This window comes from Mercenaria mercenaria, chromosome 9 (genome assembly GCF_021730395.1).
Source record: "Mercenaria mercenaria strain notata chromosome 9, MADL_Memer_1, whole genome shotgun sequence".
Lineage (NCBI taxonomy): Eukaryota > Metazoa > Mollusca > Bivalvia > Venerida > Veneridae > Mercenaria > Mercenaria mercenaria.
In genome coordinates this window covers 24,838,213-24,852,273 of record NC_069369.1, presented here as the reverse complement: position 1 = coordinate 24,852,273, position 14,061 = coordinate 24,838,213, and the positions used below count along the sequence as shown (strand labels likewise).

Here is a 14,061-nt window from a genome sequence, read left to right as displayed (position 1 = left end):
ATAGCTTGCTTTTTAAATCTTGGTGTCCAGATAACTGAAGCATATTCGAGATGGGGGCGCACAATTTCTTTATTCATGAAGGTAAAGTTTTTAAATATCAATCCTAGGTTACTATTGGCAATATTGACCTTGGAGTTTATATGTTTATCAAATGTCATCTTGTCGTCAAAAATTACTCCTAGGTCTTTTTCCTCTTTCACTTGTTTGACTTTCACTATTTTGTTTTCATTATCCTTCATAAAATATTCATTGCGTGGTTTATTGCCGACGTGCATCATTTTGCATTTTTTTTTTTGCATTAAACAACATTTGCCACTTCGAGGCCCATTCACATGCATTGAAGATATTATCTTGTAGTCTTTCTTCATCATCAAAACTTTTTATGACTGAATACAGTTTTGTGTCATCAGCAAAAAGTTTGAACGCACAGTTTAGAACTTCAGGTAGGTTATTGATAAATATTAGAAACAGCACAGGTCCTAACACGCTTCCCTGAGGAACTCCACTTGTAACCTTCTGCCATTTGGAAATGGAACCATTAACTTTAACCCTTTGCTGCCTATTGTCCAAAAAGTCTTTTATCCAATTATATAGATTCCCCCTAATACCAATACTCCAGATTTTTTTCAACAGTCTCTTGTGCGGAACCTTATCGAAGGCCGCCGCGAAGTTTAAAATCTAAGTAAATGACATCAACGTCATACTTCTCATCAATTGCAGTAGTCCAATCTTCAATACATTCCAATAATTGAGTGGTGCATGACCTGCCTTAAATTTCCTGAATCCATGTTGGTGATTTGACAGTTGATCACTATTTTCAATATGTTGAACTATGGCATTACGAATGATCTTTTCCATTATTCTACAACAGATTGATTGACACTAATTGGATAGCGGGTAGGTATTGGAGTGGGGGCTGTTCCCATGTTAGGGGGGTCTTCCCCCCTCCCCACTGAATTTTTTTGAAATACAGGTAGGAAATGGTGGCCTCTTGTTCATTTACTAGTGGGGTAACCCCCTCATTTTAAGGGGGTCAGCGGGCTCACCCCTTGAAAATTTTTGAAATATAGGCATAAAATGATGGCCTCTGGTGCGTTTTTTTTGTTTAAATTTTGAGGTAATGGAGGGGTTAGTCTCCTCTTGATGGAGGGGACGTGGGTGGGGGGGGGGGGGGGATTTTGAAATACAGGTATGAAATTGTGGCCTCGGGTGCTTCTCTGGGAAATTTCATTCCCTTGCCAAAATAGAAGGGTGCATCTTTGATGAGTATACGTCACTTCTCAGTCACCGATTGGGGGGTGGGGGGGGGGGGGGGAGCACGAGCCCTTTAACCGGGCCTGGGTCGTGCCCAAACCTAGTCCAAATAATATAGGACGTTTCAGGACAGCGTGATAGTTTTTGACTGTCCCGTTAGACTAGAGGGATGACAGCTTATAAAATAAGTAATCCTGCTCGCCAAAACCATCGGGGATGGAAAATTGACCCGTCCGCTGACACGGTACACCCCTATGAAATACAAATAGGCGTGCCCAAAGGAAACACGGAAGTAAATATTGAGTAAATTGTACGCATGCGCAAGTAGAACAAGATGGAGATTCTCCGCTGCAATAAATAAGTGAAAGTCCTTGAAAATGTTACTAACTTGGATTATTTTTAGTTAATTCTTCAACTAATTTAGTCCAGTGCCTTTATTGCATAATAATTTATCCTCATGTATACGAATCATTTTAAAATTAGAACAGTCATTACTGAAATCTTCTTGGAAATTGTCAGATTTTGACGTCAAAAATGTCATTTTTGAGCAGTTTCAAAAAGCTGTTCGGGTTAGGAAGAGATGGAGGGCGTAACCCGTTAGAAAATAGAAATATTATAAGGGACAAAGACCCTAATCATGTATGGGACATTATTGGAGAGCTCGGAGATGGAGCATTTGGAAAGGTTTACAAGGTAAAATAGGAACAATTTGTTGCCTTAAAAACTTGAGGCAGTGGCTAGGGGTCTGGTAAAGTGACCTCTAGACCCGGAGATACCGGACCTCTAGATAACCGGGCTGTTTAATGGTCCGGTAAATCAATTTGAATTCTGAAAACGGTATTTACAAGGAGGAGACTACATTTCTTCTTTAAAAGTTGATCAGTGTGCACTCGTAATTTTCTCGTCGGGGTAGAATGCACTTTAGTGGTCCCCGGAAGATAATTATGCGCATGTGCAGCACATTGGGGTTTGGGGGTCAAAGCGGAGGAGTGGGGGCAGCAGCCCCCAAAGATATTCATCTAAAATAAAGTTACCCCTTATAAATTTTGATATCTAAGACATTTTTAAGCTACTATATTTATAGGGACGGACTGCTAAAGTGCAAGTGCTCCTCATCATTTTAAACACACTTTAAGTGACAGTAATTATAATTTCTTTAATCCCGGGAAAAATACGATCGCAAATTCGATGAATAAGTAGGAATTTGTATGCCCTAAATTAATTGGAAGCTTTTATCAAATTCTTGTTTTTCTCAAAACTGATGATTAAAATTATAAACTTAATGTTTTCTTTAGTATTTAAGACATGGACTGTGCCCATGAATTGCCGAATTCGTTTTACTACTTGAATAAATAAATAACGGTGACTACCGATATCGCTGTTAAAATTTTATATTCAATAATTGTGCCTTGAACCCGAGTGAGAGCTAATTATAAATAAAATATTGACAAAAAACGTAATTACGGCAACTTTATGACAACTAATCATAATTTTTAACAGCTGTTACCTTATACACTGGTAATACAGTACATCATAGTACATGTATATTGATTACCGGACCTCTAGACCCAGAGTCTATAGGTCCAGTTACCGGATCGAGCCCTATTCTCTTCCAAAAACTAAATTATACTGAAGGGTTGGTTAGTACTATCAGAAACATAGGAACCTTGGGGATAGTGTATAAGAACATAAAATTCCGTCATACTTGAATGGTGTTCATTATACAGGACGACTTGTGGAAGAACTTTAAGATGATAAGCTTGTCTTGGTCCATTTAAAAAAGATAAGTATCTAGCCATCTGAAAAGCCTATACTCTTACAATTTTCAAGGTGTCTGGTTATCAATTTATTTAAGACTCAGATATATTGTTCGAAATAAAATACTGTATTTCACTTTTGAGTATAAGTTGCTTACCTACAACCAAATTGATGATCCAGGGGTGTGGAATTCCTATGTCCGACTTGGGACTTTTTGATGGCGGACAAGTGAGTTTTTGCATTCCGTTTGTCTACAGACAAGCACAAATTTTCTGGTTTGAAATGAAAAAAGGAAAGAATAATTTAGAAAAGCTGAACAGTGCTTCAAGTTTATTGAAGAATTTGACATATGAAACAGATGTTTCACCCGCTGAGGGCCTCTTGATTTCTCCTGTTTTGGGAAAACCATACTGCATCTAAATTTAGCATCTCTTTCTCTGCGTTCTGATTGATTTCCTGTCATGATCTTGCGTGATTTTTGCACACGATAACTCGGCGACATTAACAATTATCACAAAGTTTTGGACAAATTCGTTGTTACAACTTCGATTGCCAACAAAAATGGAAGTCAATAGTCAAAGCACAAAGAGCTTGCTAGTACCAGTCAACAAGTTTCATGTTTTCTTACAGTCAGAAAGTTTCATGATTTCTCACATGGAATGATGGGCAGTCTTTTAGGTATTTCTGTTAAATGTTCGACGGCCTCGCGGACGAACACAAGCTTAAGTGTCGAAAGCTTATTTTTTGAAACAGCTACAGTATTACACTTTATTATGTTTGCTTTGTTACTACTTGTAGATTATTGTCCAAAATAAAGAATTATTTGCATGCTAAAATGTTGAAAATCTGGGCAAGTAAGTTTTGACTGCGGACAAGTAGATTTTTAAGTCTCATTTGTCTGTGGACAAGTGAAAAATATTGGGATTTCCACACCCCTGTGATCTTACTGTTATAAGTGTTGAAACTGCCAAGCACTGTATATAAAGTAACTGACATGTCAATTTTTTATTGACAAATAAAATGTTCAGAGATAATGGCAAAAATAACATGACATTGTTATGTTAGAAGATTAGTACACAGAAAGTAATGAGACAAGTGAGGATCTTCCGGACGATAACTTGAGAACGCTTGGGTCTAGGATCATGAAAGTTGATAGGGAGGTTGGTCGTGACCAGCAGATGACCCCTATTGATTTTGAGATCAGTAGATCAAGGTCAAAGTGACCCGGAACACTTAAACGGTTTCCAGACGATAACTTGAGAATGCTTGGGCCTGGGATCTCGAAAGTTGATAGGGAGGTTTGTCTTTGGTATTAATGGTTTATAATCCCTTCTTTGGTAGCTCCAGTTTCCTCAGATATGCTTTATTGAACTACCCAGCGTCAAAACAGTGAACTGATCTGTTTCAGCTGACAGCTTTTGTTTTATGTACTTGTTCACTTAAAAATAAACATAGCGGCGCTAATGCAAAGATTTGCGTCTCGGCATAAAATCAAAGTTGTTTGGTTTAGTTTGGACAGGTTCAAATAATTTAACTACTTTCAGGCTCAACATAAAGAGAGTGGAATTCTTGCAGCCTTGAAGCAGGTTGAGATAAAAGCAGATGACGATCTAGAAGATTTTCTTGTAGAAATTGACATCCTTACTAAGTGTAAACACAGAAACGTTGTTGGTATACATGAAACTTACTTTTTTGGTGGAAAATTATGGGTATGTATTAACAATAAAAGTCTGTATAAGCTGTGTAGGTTTGAAATTGTAATATTTTTATGCCCCCGAAGGGAGGCATATAGTTTTTGAACCGTCTGTCGGTTTGTCCGCATTTTTCGTGTCAGGTCCATATCTTTGTCATCGATGGATGGATTTTTAAATAACTTGGCATGAATGTGTACCACAGTAAGACGATGTGTCGCGCGCAAGACCCCCAGGTCCGTACCTCAAAGGTCAAAGTCACACTTAGACATTAAAGGTTATTGCATTGATGGGCGTGTCCGGTCCATATCTTTGTCATCGATGGATGGATTTTCAAATAACTTGGCATGAATGTGTACCACAGTAAGACGAAGTGTCGCACGCAAGACCCAGGTCCGTACCTCAAAGGTCAAGGTCACACTTAGACATTAATGGGTAGTGCATTGATGGGCGTGTCCGGTCCATATCTTTGTCATTGATGGATGGATTTTCAAATAACTTGGCATGAATGTGTACCACAGTAAGACAATGTGTCGCGCGCAAGACCCAGGTCCGTATCTCAAAGGTCAAGGTCACACTTAGACGTTAAAGGATAGTGCATTGATGGGCGTGTCCGGTCCATATCTTTGTCATCCATGGATGGATTTTCAAATAACTTGGCATGAATGTGTACCACAGCTCCGTAGGTCAAAGATCCTAAACTCGAACATCGGCCATAACTATTCATTTAAAGTGCCATCGGGGGCATGTGTCATCCTATGGAGACAGCTCTTGTTATATATAACTGCAGGTTGTAATTTCCAAATGTACATAAAACTTAAATACAAGTGGTTTGTGTTTTGGTTGTACTTTATATGATCTCTATATGATCTCTGACTATCTTAACTTGATCTTTAAAGAAACATAATGACATTCTATAACTGCAGGTGCTCAATTTATTAAGCCATTAATCTGACAGTTAAAGATAAAATAGATCTTAGGTTTTTGTAAGGAATTAGAAGAGAAACTAAATTACACATTTTTAACAGTACCAAAACATGACCTGCACCTTTCCTCACCTATAAGATGAATCACTTACAATATGGGGCCCTGATTATTATTGTAAATAGATGCTCAGTTTTAGGAACCATTTACAAGAGGGTTGAAAAAAAGTGTTTTTTTCCCTAGCTTAAAATTCACTATAATTATCAAAATAATTCTTAATCTGTGCAGAATTTTACATGAGAATACTAAATTTTGTACATGCTTTAATCAGTGATACCTTGTTTAATTTAGATGTACATAGAGTTCTGTGGTGGTGGAGCAGTGGACAGTATAATGGTTGACCTTGAAAAGCCGCTGAATGAGAACCAGATCCGCTATGTGTGTTACGAGATGTGTCAAGCTTTAGTCTTCATACATAGACAACATGTCATACATAGAGATCTCAAAGCTGGAAACGTACTGCTTACAATGGACGGAGAAGTCAAACTTGGTAAGACATAGGTAGTTTTTTTCTTGCCAGGATTACATCCATAGCCATTTTAACATGACTCTGTCCTGGACAATTTTGTATAAAAACATTGTGTACCCATGGTTGTACATAGATTGTATGAGTGAGTCCTCCAGAAGAATGTTAGCCATTTTAGCTTGACTATATGAAGTGTATGGAGAACTATTCTACTACTTGACACAGCGTTGGTGCCTGTGTCCGCATTGGCATTTGTTCTGCATCCGCACCTTGGTTAATGCTTTGATGCACTTTCACTGTAACTCCTTGATGGATTTGCTTCATTGTGTGATTAAGTGATTGGTGAAATAAAATCAAAGCTAATGATTTAAGTTAGCTTGGAAATCGTGCTATGCAGGGCTTTCTGTCTTTGAGAGGTAGCAGGTCCAAGCAGGAGGGGCCCAGGTTCAGGGAGAAAATCTCTTCTGTTATGGGTCATATGGATACCTTTGCCTAGAAATGTTTCTGTAAATGGGGCATTTATGGGGCAATAAATTCTGAAGGATGTATATTGCTTAAATTCACAGTCAGAACACCTTTCGTATTTATTTAAATTTCATTCAAATAAGCAACAGTCCATCTCAAAACTAATTTCATCCAATAATTTGCTGTGTATTGTTAGTTTATTTATTAGCCCACCATCATTAGATGGTGGGCTATTCAAATCACTCTGCGTCTGTGGTCCGTCCATCCATCCGTTAACAATTTCTCGTTATCGCATCCTCAGAAACTACTGGGGGGATTTTGACCAAACTTTGTCAGAATGATGTATTGGTACCCTAGTTGTGTCTCTGGTTCAACAATTTTTGAGTGAGTTATGGCCCTCTGTTTATTTTTATAATTTACATAGATTTATATTGGGAAAAACTTGGAAAATCTTCTTGTCCAAAACCACAGAGCCTAGGGCTTTGATATTTGGTATGAAACATCATCTAGTGGTCCTCTACGAGATAATTCAAATTACTTCCCTGGGGTCAAATACGGCCCCGCCCCGGGGGTCACATGGTTTATACAGACTTATATAGGGAAAAACCTCTTGTCCAAAACCACAGGGCCTAGGGCTTTGATATTTTGTATGTGACATCATCTAGTGGTTTTCTACTAAGATTGTTCAAATTATCCTCCTAGGGTCAAATATGGCCCCGCCCTGGGGGTCACATGGTTTACATAGACATATATAGGGAAAAACTTTGAAAATCTTCTTGTCCAAACCACAAAGCCTAGGGCTTTGATATTTGTAATGTAGCATCATCATCTAGTGGTTCTCTACCAAGTTTGTTCAAATTATCCCCCTACGGTCAAATATGGCCCCGCCCTGGGTGTCACATGGTTCGTATAAACTTATATAGGGAAAAGCTTTTAAAATCTTCTTGTCAATAACCTATAACATTCAAATTTGGACCACATGTATAGTTTTGAGTGGCAAGATGAACCTTGACATGGGTTGACCTTGATTGTGACCTGGTGACCTACTTTCACATTTCTGTAGCTACAGCCTTTAAATTTGGACCACATGCATAGTTTTGTGCACCGGAAAAAACTTTGACATTGACCTAGTGACCTACTTTCACATTTTTGAAAGTACAGGCTTCAAATTTGGACCACATGCACACTTTTGTGTTCCAAAATGAAATTTGACCTTGAATTTGACTAGTGACCTACTTTCACATTTCTCAAGCTACAGCCTTCTTCATATTTGGACCACATGCATAGTTTTGTGCACTGAAAAAAAAAATTGACCTTGACATTGACCTAGTGACCTACTTTAACATTTTTGAAGGTACAGGCTTCAAATTTGGACCACATGCATACATGTAGTTTTTTGTTCCGAAATGAAATTTGACCTTGATTTTGACCTAGTGACCTACTTTCACATTTCTCAAGCTACAGCCTTCAAATTTGGACCACATGCATAGTTTTGTGTACCAAAATGAACTTTGATCATGAGATTGACCTGCTGACCTACTGTCACATTTCTCAAGCTACAGGCTTCAAATTTGGACTACATGCATAGTTTTGTGTTCTGATTTGAAATTTGACATTGATTTTTACCTAGTGCCTACTTTCGCATTTCTCAAGCTACAGCCTCCAAATTTGAAGCACATGCATAGTTCTGTATACCGAAATGAGCTTTGACCTTGAAATTGATCTAGTGACCTACTGTCACATTTCTCAAGCTACAGCTTTCAAATTTGGACCACATGCACAGTGTTGTATACCGAAATGAAATTTGACCATGATTTTGACCTTGGAGCATTCAATAATGGCTCAATGGTGGGCGCCAAGATCACTCGGTGATCTCTTGTTACATGATGATATTGATTCAGACTTGCACAGCTGACAGTCAAAGTTGCACATTGTTACATTTCTTTGTCATAATTAACAATGGCCAGTATGAATATACTACAAACATGTTAAACATATCATAGTAATTCCTAACAGTTCTAGCATTTTCTTGAGTACTAGTACTGAAATTTGTTATTTAATTCTCCTATTTTTTAGTTTTGCTAGATATTGGTTTGGATTTACAGAATTTTTTCTTAAACAGAAATCATTATGCTAATTAATTAAAAAAGAATTACTGTATGAAAGGTGTTATGAGTGCACAGAGTTCATAGTTTGTTGATGATAAATTTGAAGTGACTTTGATAAATTAGCATTCAGTGCATTACAAAGCCTTATTACAAAGCCGTATTTCAGTTTTGTTTTTACGCAATAAAATATTAGAAAGAATAATTATTGTGTAATAACAAAACTGTAATTGTTACAAAATTTCATATCTGTATTTATTTTTAGCTACTGTAAAAATCCATTATAAAATTTTGGCATGTATGCTTACATTTAGGCTGCTAGATAAAAAAATTGACTTGATTGAAAATTAAGTCTGTGTTTTTATACTCCTGATGCAAAAGAGGTGGAAGGCTTGTCTGTTCAGCATTCTGTCTGTCTGTAACACTATAACATTTTCTTGTATACTTCTCTCCTGGAAATTGTTATATACAGACCTGGGGTTTTTCAGGACTACTGCTGGTTTCAGGCTTTACACTGCCAGAATTTGGGTGTTTAACTGTACTGAAAAATGTCATTACGACTTTTAAAGCTTCTCATTTTCAACAGAATCCTAGTCCTGTAGATATCATGACTATGAAGTGGAGGCGCCTCTTTGGTTGAATAGTAAAGGTCACTGACTTGAAATCACTTGTGCCTTACCACTTCATGCGAAGAAGTTGTCCTGTTGGCTTTCAGGAGGTTGGTGTTTCTACCTGAGATGAGGTGTCCCACCCATGCCTGAAACAAAACCTGGAAGAAAACCTTGGTACCCTACACCATCAATGTTATGGTGTGTCTCTAAGTTCAACAAAAATGCAAAAAAGCATCTCCCATGTTCAGATGAGCCACAGGACAACTAACATAATTCAAACTTTTATTTTGCCAAAATTATGCCGCATTCTTATATTCCAACCAACTGTACATATATTTGAAAACATGGCCCTTGAGTGTGACATACATATATATATATACTGTATTTGAAAATCGTCTCTGAATCCATGATAGCTAGAGCCTTGATATTTGGCATGTGATATCAGGGTTTGAGTCTTTACTATAATTGTTCAAGTTATTGCCTTATGGGGAAAAATGGCGACACCCCTGGGTGTGACATGTATATACCATAGGCTTATATATGAGAATTTTTGAAAAGCTAGAGCCTTGATATTTATAAAAACCTAACTCTGTACCATTATGTTATACAAACACACTTGAAGCCTTTTACAACGGTGAGCACTTTAGGGTTAATGACCCTCTTGTTTTTGAATTTGATGCTAAAAACAACTGGTTTGTGGTTTTATATGCCTGAAAATAGAATGCATGGTGTGATATACTGTATAATGAACAAAATGTGGTTAAAATATTTAGTCATCTATTGTTTCTTAATTGTTAAGGGAACTTGAAATAAGTATGACTAAACATATGGATATTAGCACTAGAAATTATGTCCGCTAAACACTTTTTTCAGTGGAGGTATTTTCAAATTTGGATCATTCTTTCCTAGTTGTCCAACCAAGGTGAAGTTTTCTTACTGCAAAGAATGAATTTGATAAACTTACTTGGTCTATGAAATGATAAGAAAATTTGTGAATATTTTTTATTTTTGATCATTAGCCAAAATCATTAGAAATGCAAGTTTATAAAAGTATTATAACTTCCTTGTTTAAAATTTTGTCGCCTTATTTCCACAATGCAACAACTAGCTTTTTTAAAATAGTTTTGGGAAACAACATTTAAAGAGGTTAGTGTCAATGACTTTACACACTACTTGAGCCATGTTGAACTAAAATTAAGCTTGTTTGTGCTATTAGTTCTACAAGGCCACAAATTCACCATCAGACAGAGCTCATAGATACAGACCAAATGACACTAAAATCTCAGTTTTGACAGAAATGGATTTACATCACTCTGGAATTAAGGCAACATTCTATATAGCTTTTAGTCCCCTACCAGTGTGTCACATGGTGGGACTTACTGTTTGCCCGCCTGTGTCAGTCAAAAAGTGGAATGCTGCAATAACTAAATAAAAACCAAGATATTTTTTCGTGAAACTTGGTACATGGATAGATGGCAATATTAAAAATGTGTAATACATCCTTCAACTTTATTGCAGTGGCAACACATAAGGTTGCATTTTATAAGTACCAGTCTTAAAGGCTTATAACGCCTTTGTGGAAAATTTGCCTTATGAACATAAAATACATTAATTTCTTGTTAAATCCTATTTCCAATAACTACTTTCTTTAACATTTATCAAAGGTTTGACTATTGCTGAATATACATTTGTACTAGATTATTTTATTGAATCTATTGTTTTTATTACCTCCCTTTATGGCTCTAACTATAACAGCTCATCTGCAATATCAAAAGTAGTGTCTTTCTAACCTTATAAGCACTCATAACATCTATTTGGAAACCTGATTCATCTGGCATAAAAACATGGGTGAAAGTTTTCAGTATTAATACTGAATTCAGTATTTTGAAGATTTCTTCTTCTATACAAGTGATAGGAAATTAGTATTGTCAGTATTGAAAGTCTTGATTTCAGTATTTTGAAGTTGGACAACTTTCACCCATGTAAAAAGTTTATCCTAGGATAACTTAACCCTTACTATGCTGGACACGATTGATTCTGCCTTTGTGACCAGTGTAGATCATGATCAGCCTGCACATCCATGCAGTCTGATCATAATCTGCACTGTTCGCCATTCAGTCAGTAACTCCTTTTAACAAATAATGGTACTGTCCAAATTGGAAGATGGGCAAGTTCATTATAGAAATTTAGCAGGGTAAGGGTTAAAGCACAAGTAATGTTTCATTAAAATTGGTATATAGGTAGAAGACGGTATGAAGAATATACACATTATTTTGTTTTCTACATTTGTTTGTCTATCTGTCCATCATTCTGTTTGTCAGTCCATCAGTCACTAAGGGTGGATTCTCCCATTATTTAAAAGGTACAGGAGATTGTTTCATGAAATCTGAGACAGGTAGAAGGCAGTTTGGCACATCATTGTACTGTTGTTAAACATGACTGCCATTCTGGATGCTGAAATACGCTCTAATTTCTCTCATATGTAAAAGTAGATCTACATGTATATGAAAATCAAGGACAATATTCATCTTTTTAAAATTTTAAAATTATTTGATAAGAAAGGATAAAACTAATGATAAAACAAACATCTTTATTAGCAATCTAGCTCTATTAAAGCTGTTAGTAACGTCTTAGACAGATTCAGTAGTACCAATTTTGATATGTCCAAAATATTTATCAAGCCTGCCCGCTTAACTCAGTAGGTAAGAGCGTTGGTCTGCGGATCGCGGGGTCGCGGGTTCAATCCTCAGGCGGGGCGTATGTTCTCCGTGACTATTTGATAAATGACATTGTGTCTGAAATCATTAGTCCTCCACCTCTGATTCATGTGGGGAAGTTGGCAGTTACTTGCGAAGAACAGGTTTGTACTGGTACAGAATCCAGGAACACTGGTTAGGTTAACTGCCCGCCATTACATGACTGAAATACTGTTGAAAAACAGCGTTAAACCCAAAACAAACAAACAAACAAAAAATATTTATCATCATGGAATATTTTAGTCATTACAGATGTCTTCATTTGCTATTTATAGGCCAAGACTTGGACGTAATTTAAAAAGAAATGAGATGTGTATGACTAAACTTACAAAAAGGATTGTGTGTCATATAAAACCATCATGCCCTTTGACATTTTATTGATACAGCTGAAGATTTATCCTTTTTAAAACCATATTAATGTAAATATTGAGTTACTCATGTGTAAATAGTAAGTTAGTGGGATATTTTAATGTTACAGGCCATAAAAAATTGAAATGAGAAAATGTTAATTTCCTGAAAATTTACATAACCGTTTTATCATAATGTATGTTTCAGGCCATTTATGTTACATTTTGTTTCTTGTAGTAAGATATTATATAAATTAACCTTTTCTGAAGAAAAAGAAAAAAGTGTCATTGGTTTGAATTTTTAAGTTGAACTGTCATGTATTACATCATTAATTTGTTGTAAAAGCAAAGTCAAACTTTAGCTAATGACAACCTGAAAATAGAGACAACTTTACAATGCAGACAACCTTAGAATAAAGAAACCATTGAATAGTCAACCTCGTAATAAAGACAACCTCAGAATGAGAGACAAATTCACAATAAAGACAACCTTGAAATAAAGAACCCTTGGAATAGAGTTGACCTCACAATAAAGACAACCTAGGCATAGAGGCAACTTCACAATAAAGACAGCCTCGGAATAGGGTTAACCTTACAATAAAGACACCTCAGAATAGAGTTAACCTCCCAATAAAGAAACCTTGGAATAAGGACAACTTTGAATTAAAGACAACCTCGAAATAGGGTTAACCTTACAATAAAGACAACCTAGGCATAAAGACAACTTCACAATAAAGACACCTTGAAATAAAGACTTAACTTCGTAATTAGAGATAGCCTCACTATAAAGACAATTCGCAAAAGGAGACCACCTCAAGCTCTGTAATCTGTCAGTTTGAGAATATTTCAACCTATGAATAAAGCTAGCCATGAATAAACACTGATTAAGATTGCTGTGGGAGAGGCAAATTTGACTTCATGCATTCTTAATAAACAAACTGATTTTTGCTTTGCTACAGTTTTATCTTTTTATGTTTGAGAATTTTGTAAAGAGCTGATATATTATCTTTTTTATTAAAATAGAGCAAAGATATTAGCAATTTGAGTTTGTTACTAGGATGCAATGATGTTGTCATTTGATATGTCGCTAACTTTATCTTCCTCATTCCTTCACTATTAAAGTCTATTCTTGTTATATAATGCATTGAAATATGATATATTTAATAATATAAAAACTCTTCAATGCTTATTTGAAAATATTTTGAAGTTTATCAAATTTATGTCCATTCATCCTAAGAATGTTATTTGTATTGAAAAAAAGACAACACCTACTTTTAAGTTTTAACACATGTTGCCTTATGGATGACTACCCGCAATAGGCCTCAATTTCACCAAAAGTGTACATAATGTAAGCTTTGAAAAAATCAAATGATAGAAATAAGATGCATAATGACAAGTTATATAGTGACAGAAGCTCAAATTTTTCCTTTAGATTATCTCCCTTGATAATTTTGTTTTTTCATGAGTTATCTCCCCTGAAAACTAGAAAATAATAATTATCTCCTTTTCCCTACGGGGAATTCTGAATTTCTTTTTGATATTTGTATCAGAATCATATAATGCAGCTTTCTACCGCAAAATTTTCTCGAAAGTCAAATTCAGATTTTCATAATCAAAGAAATTA

The 14,061-nt window shown here is 36.0% G+C and overlaps 1 protein-coding gene across 2 annotated transcripts in view; it reads left to right on the top strand.

The window, feature by feature from the left end:
• Positions 1 to 1,563: 1,563 nt before the first annotated feature.
• LOC123546735 (serine/threonine-protein kinase 10-like) overlaps positions 1,564 to 14,061 on the top strand; it is a 103,130-nt gene continuing 90,632 nt past the window's right edge. For both annotated transcript variants that reach the window (XM_045333248.2, XM_045333249.2), the window contains exons 1-3: positions 1,564 to 1,947; positions 4,557 to 4,721; positions 5,979 to 6,177. In XM_045333248.2, the coding sequence (XP_045189183.2) occupies positions 1,789 to 1,947; positions 4,557 to 4,721; positions 5,979 to 6,177 (523 nt within the window). In that variant the 5' untranslated portion in view covers positions 1,564 to 1,788. The remainder of the gene's footprint in view (positions 1,948 to 4,556; positions 4,722 to 5,978; positions 6,178 to 14,061) is intronic.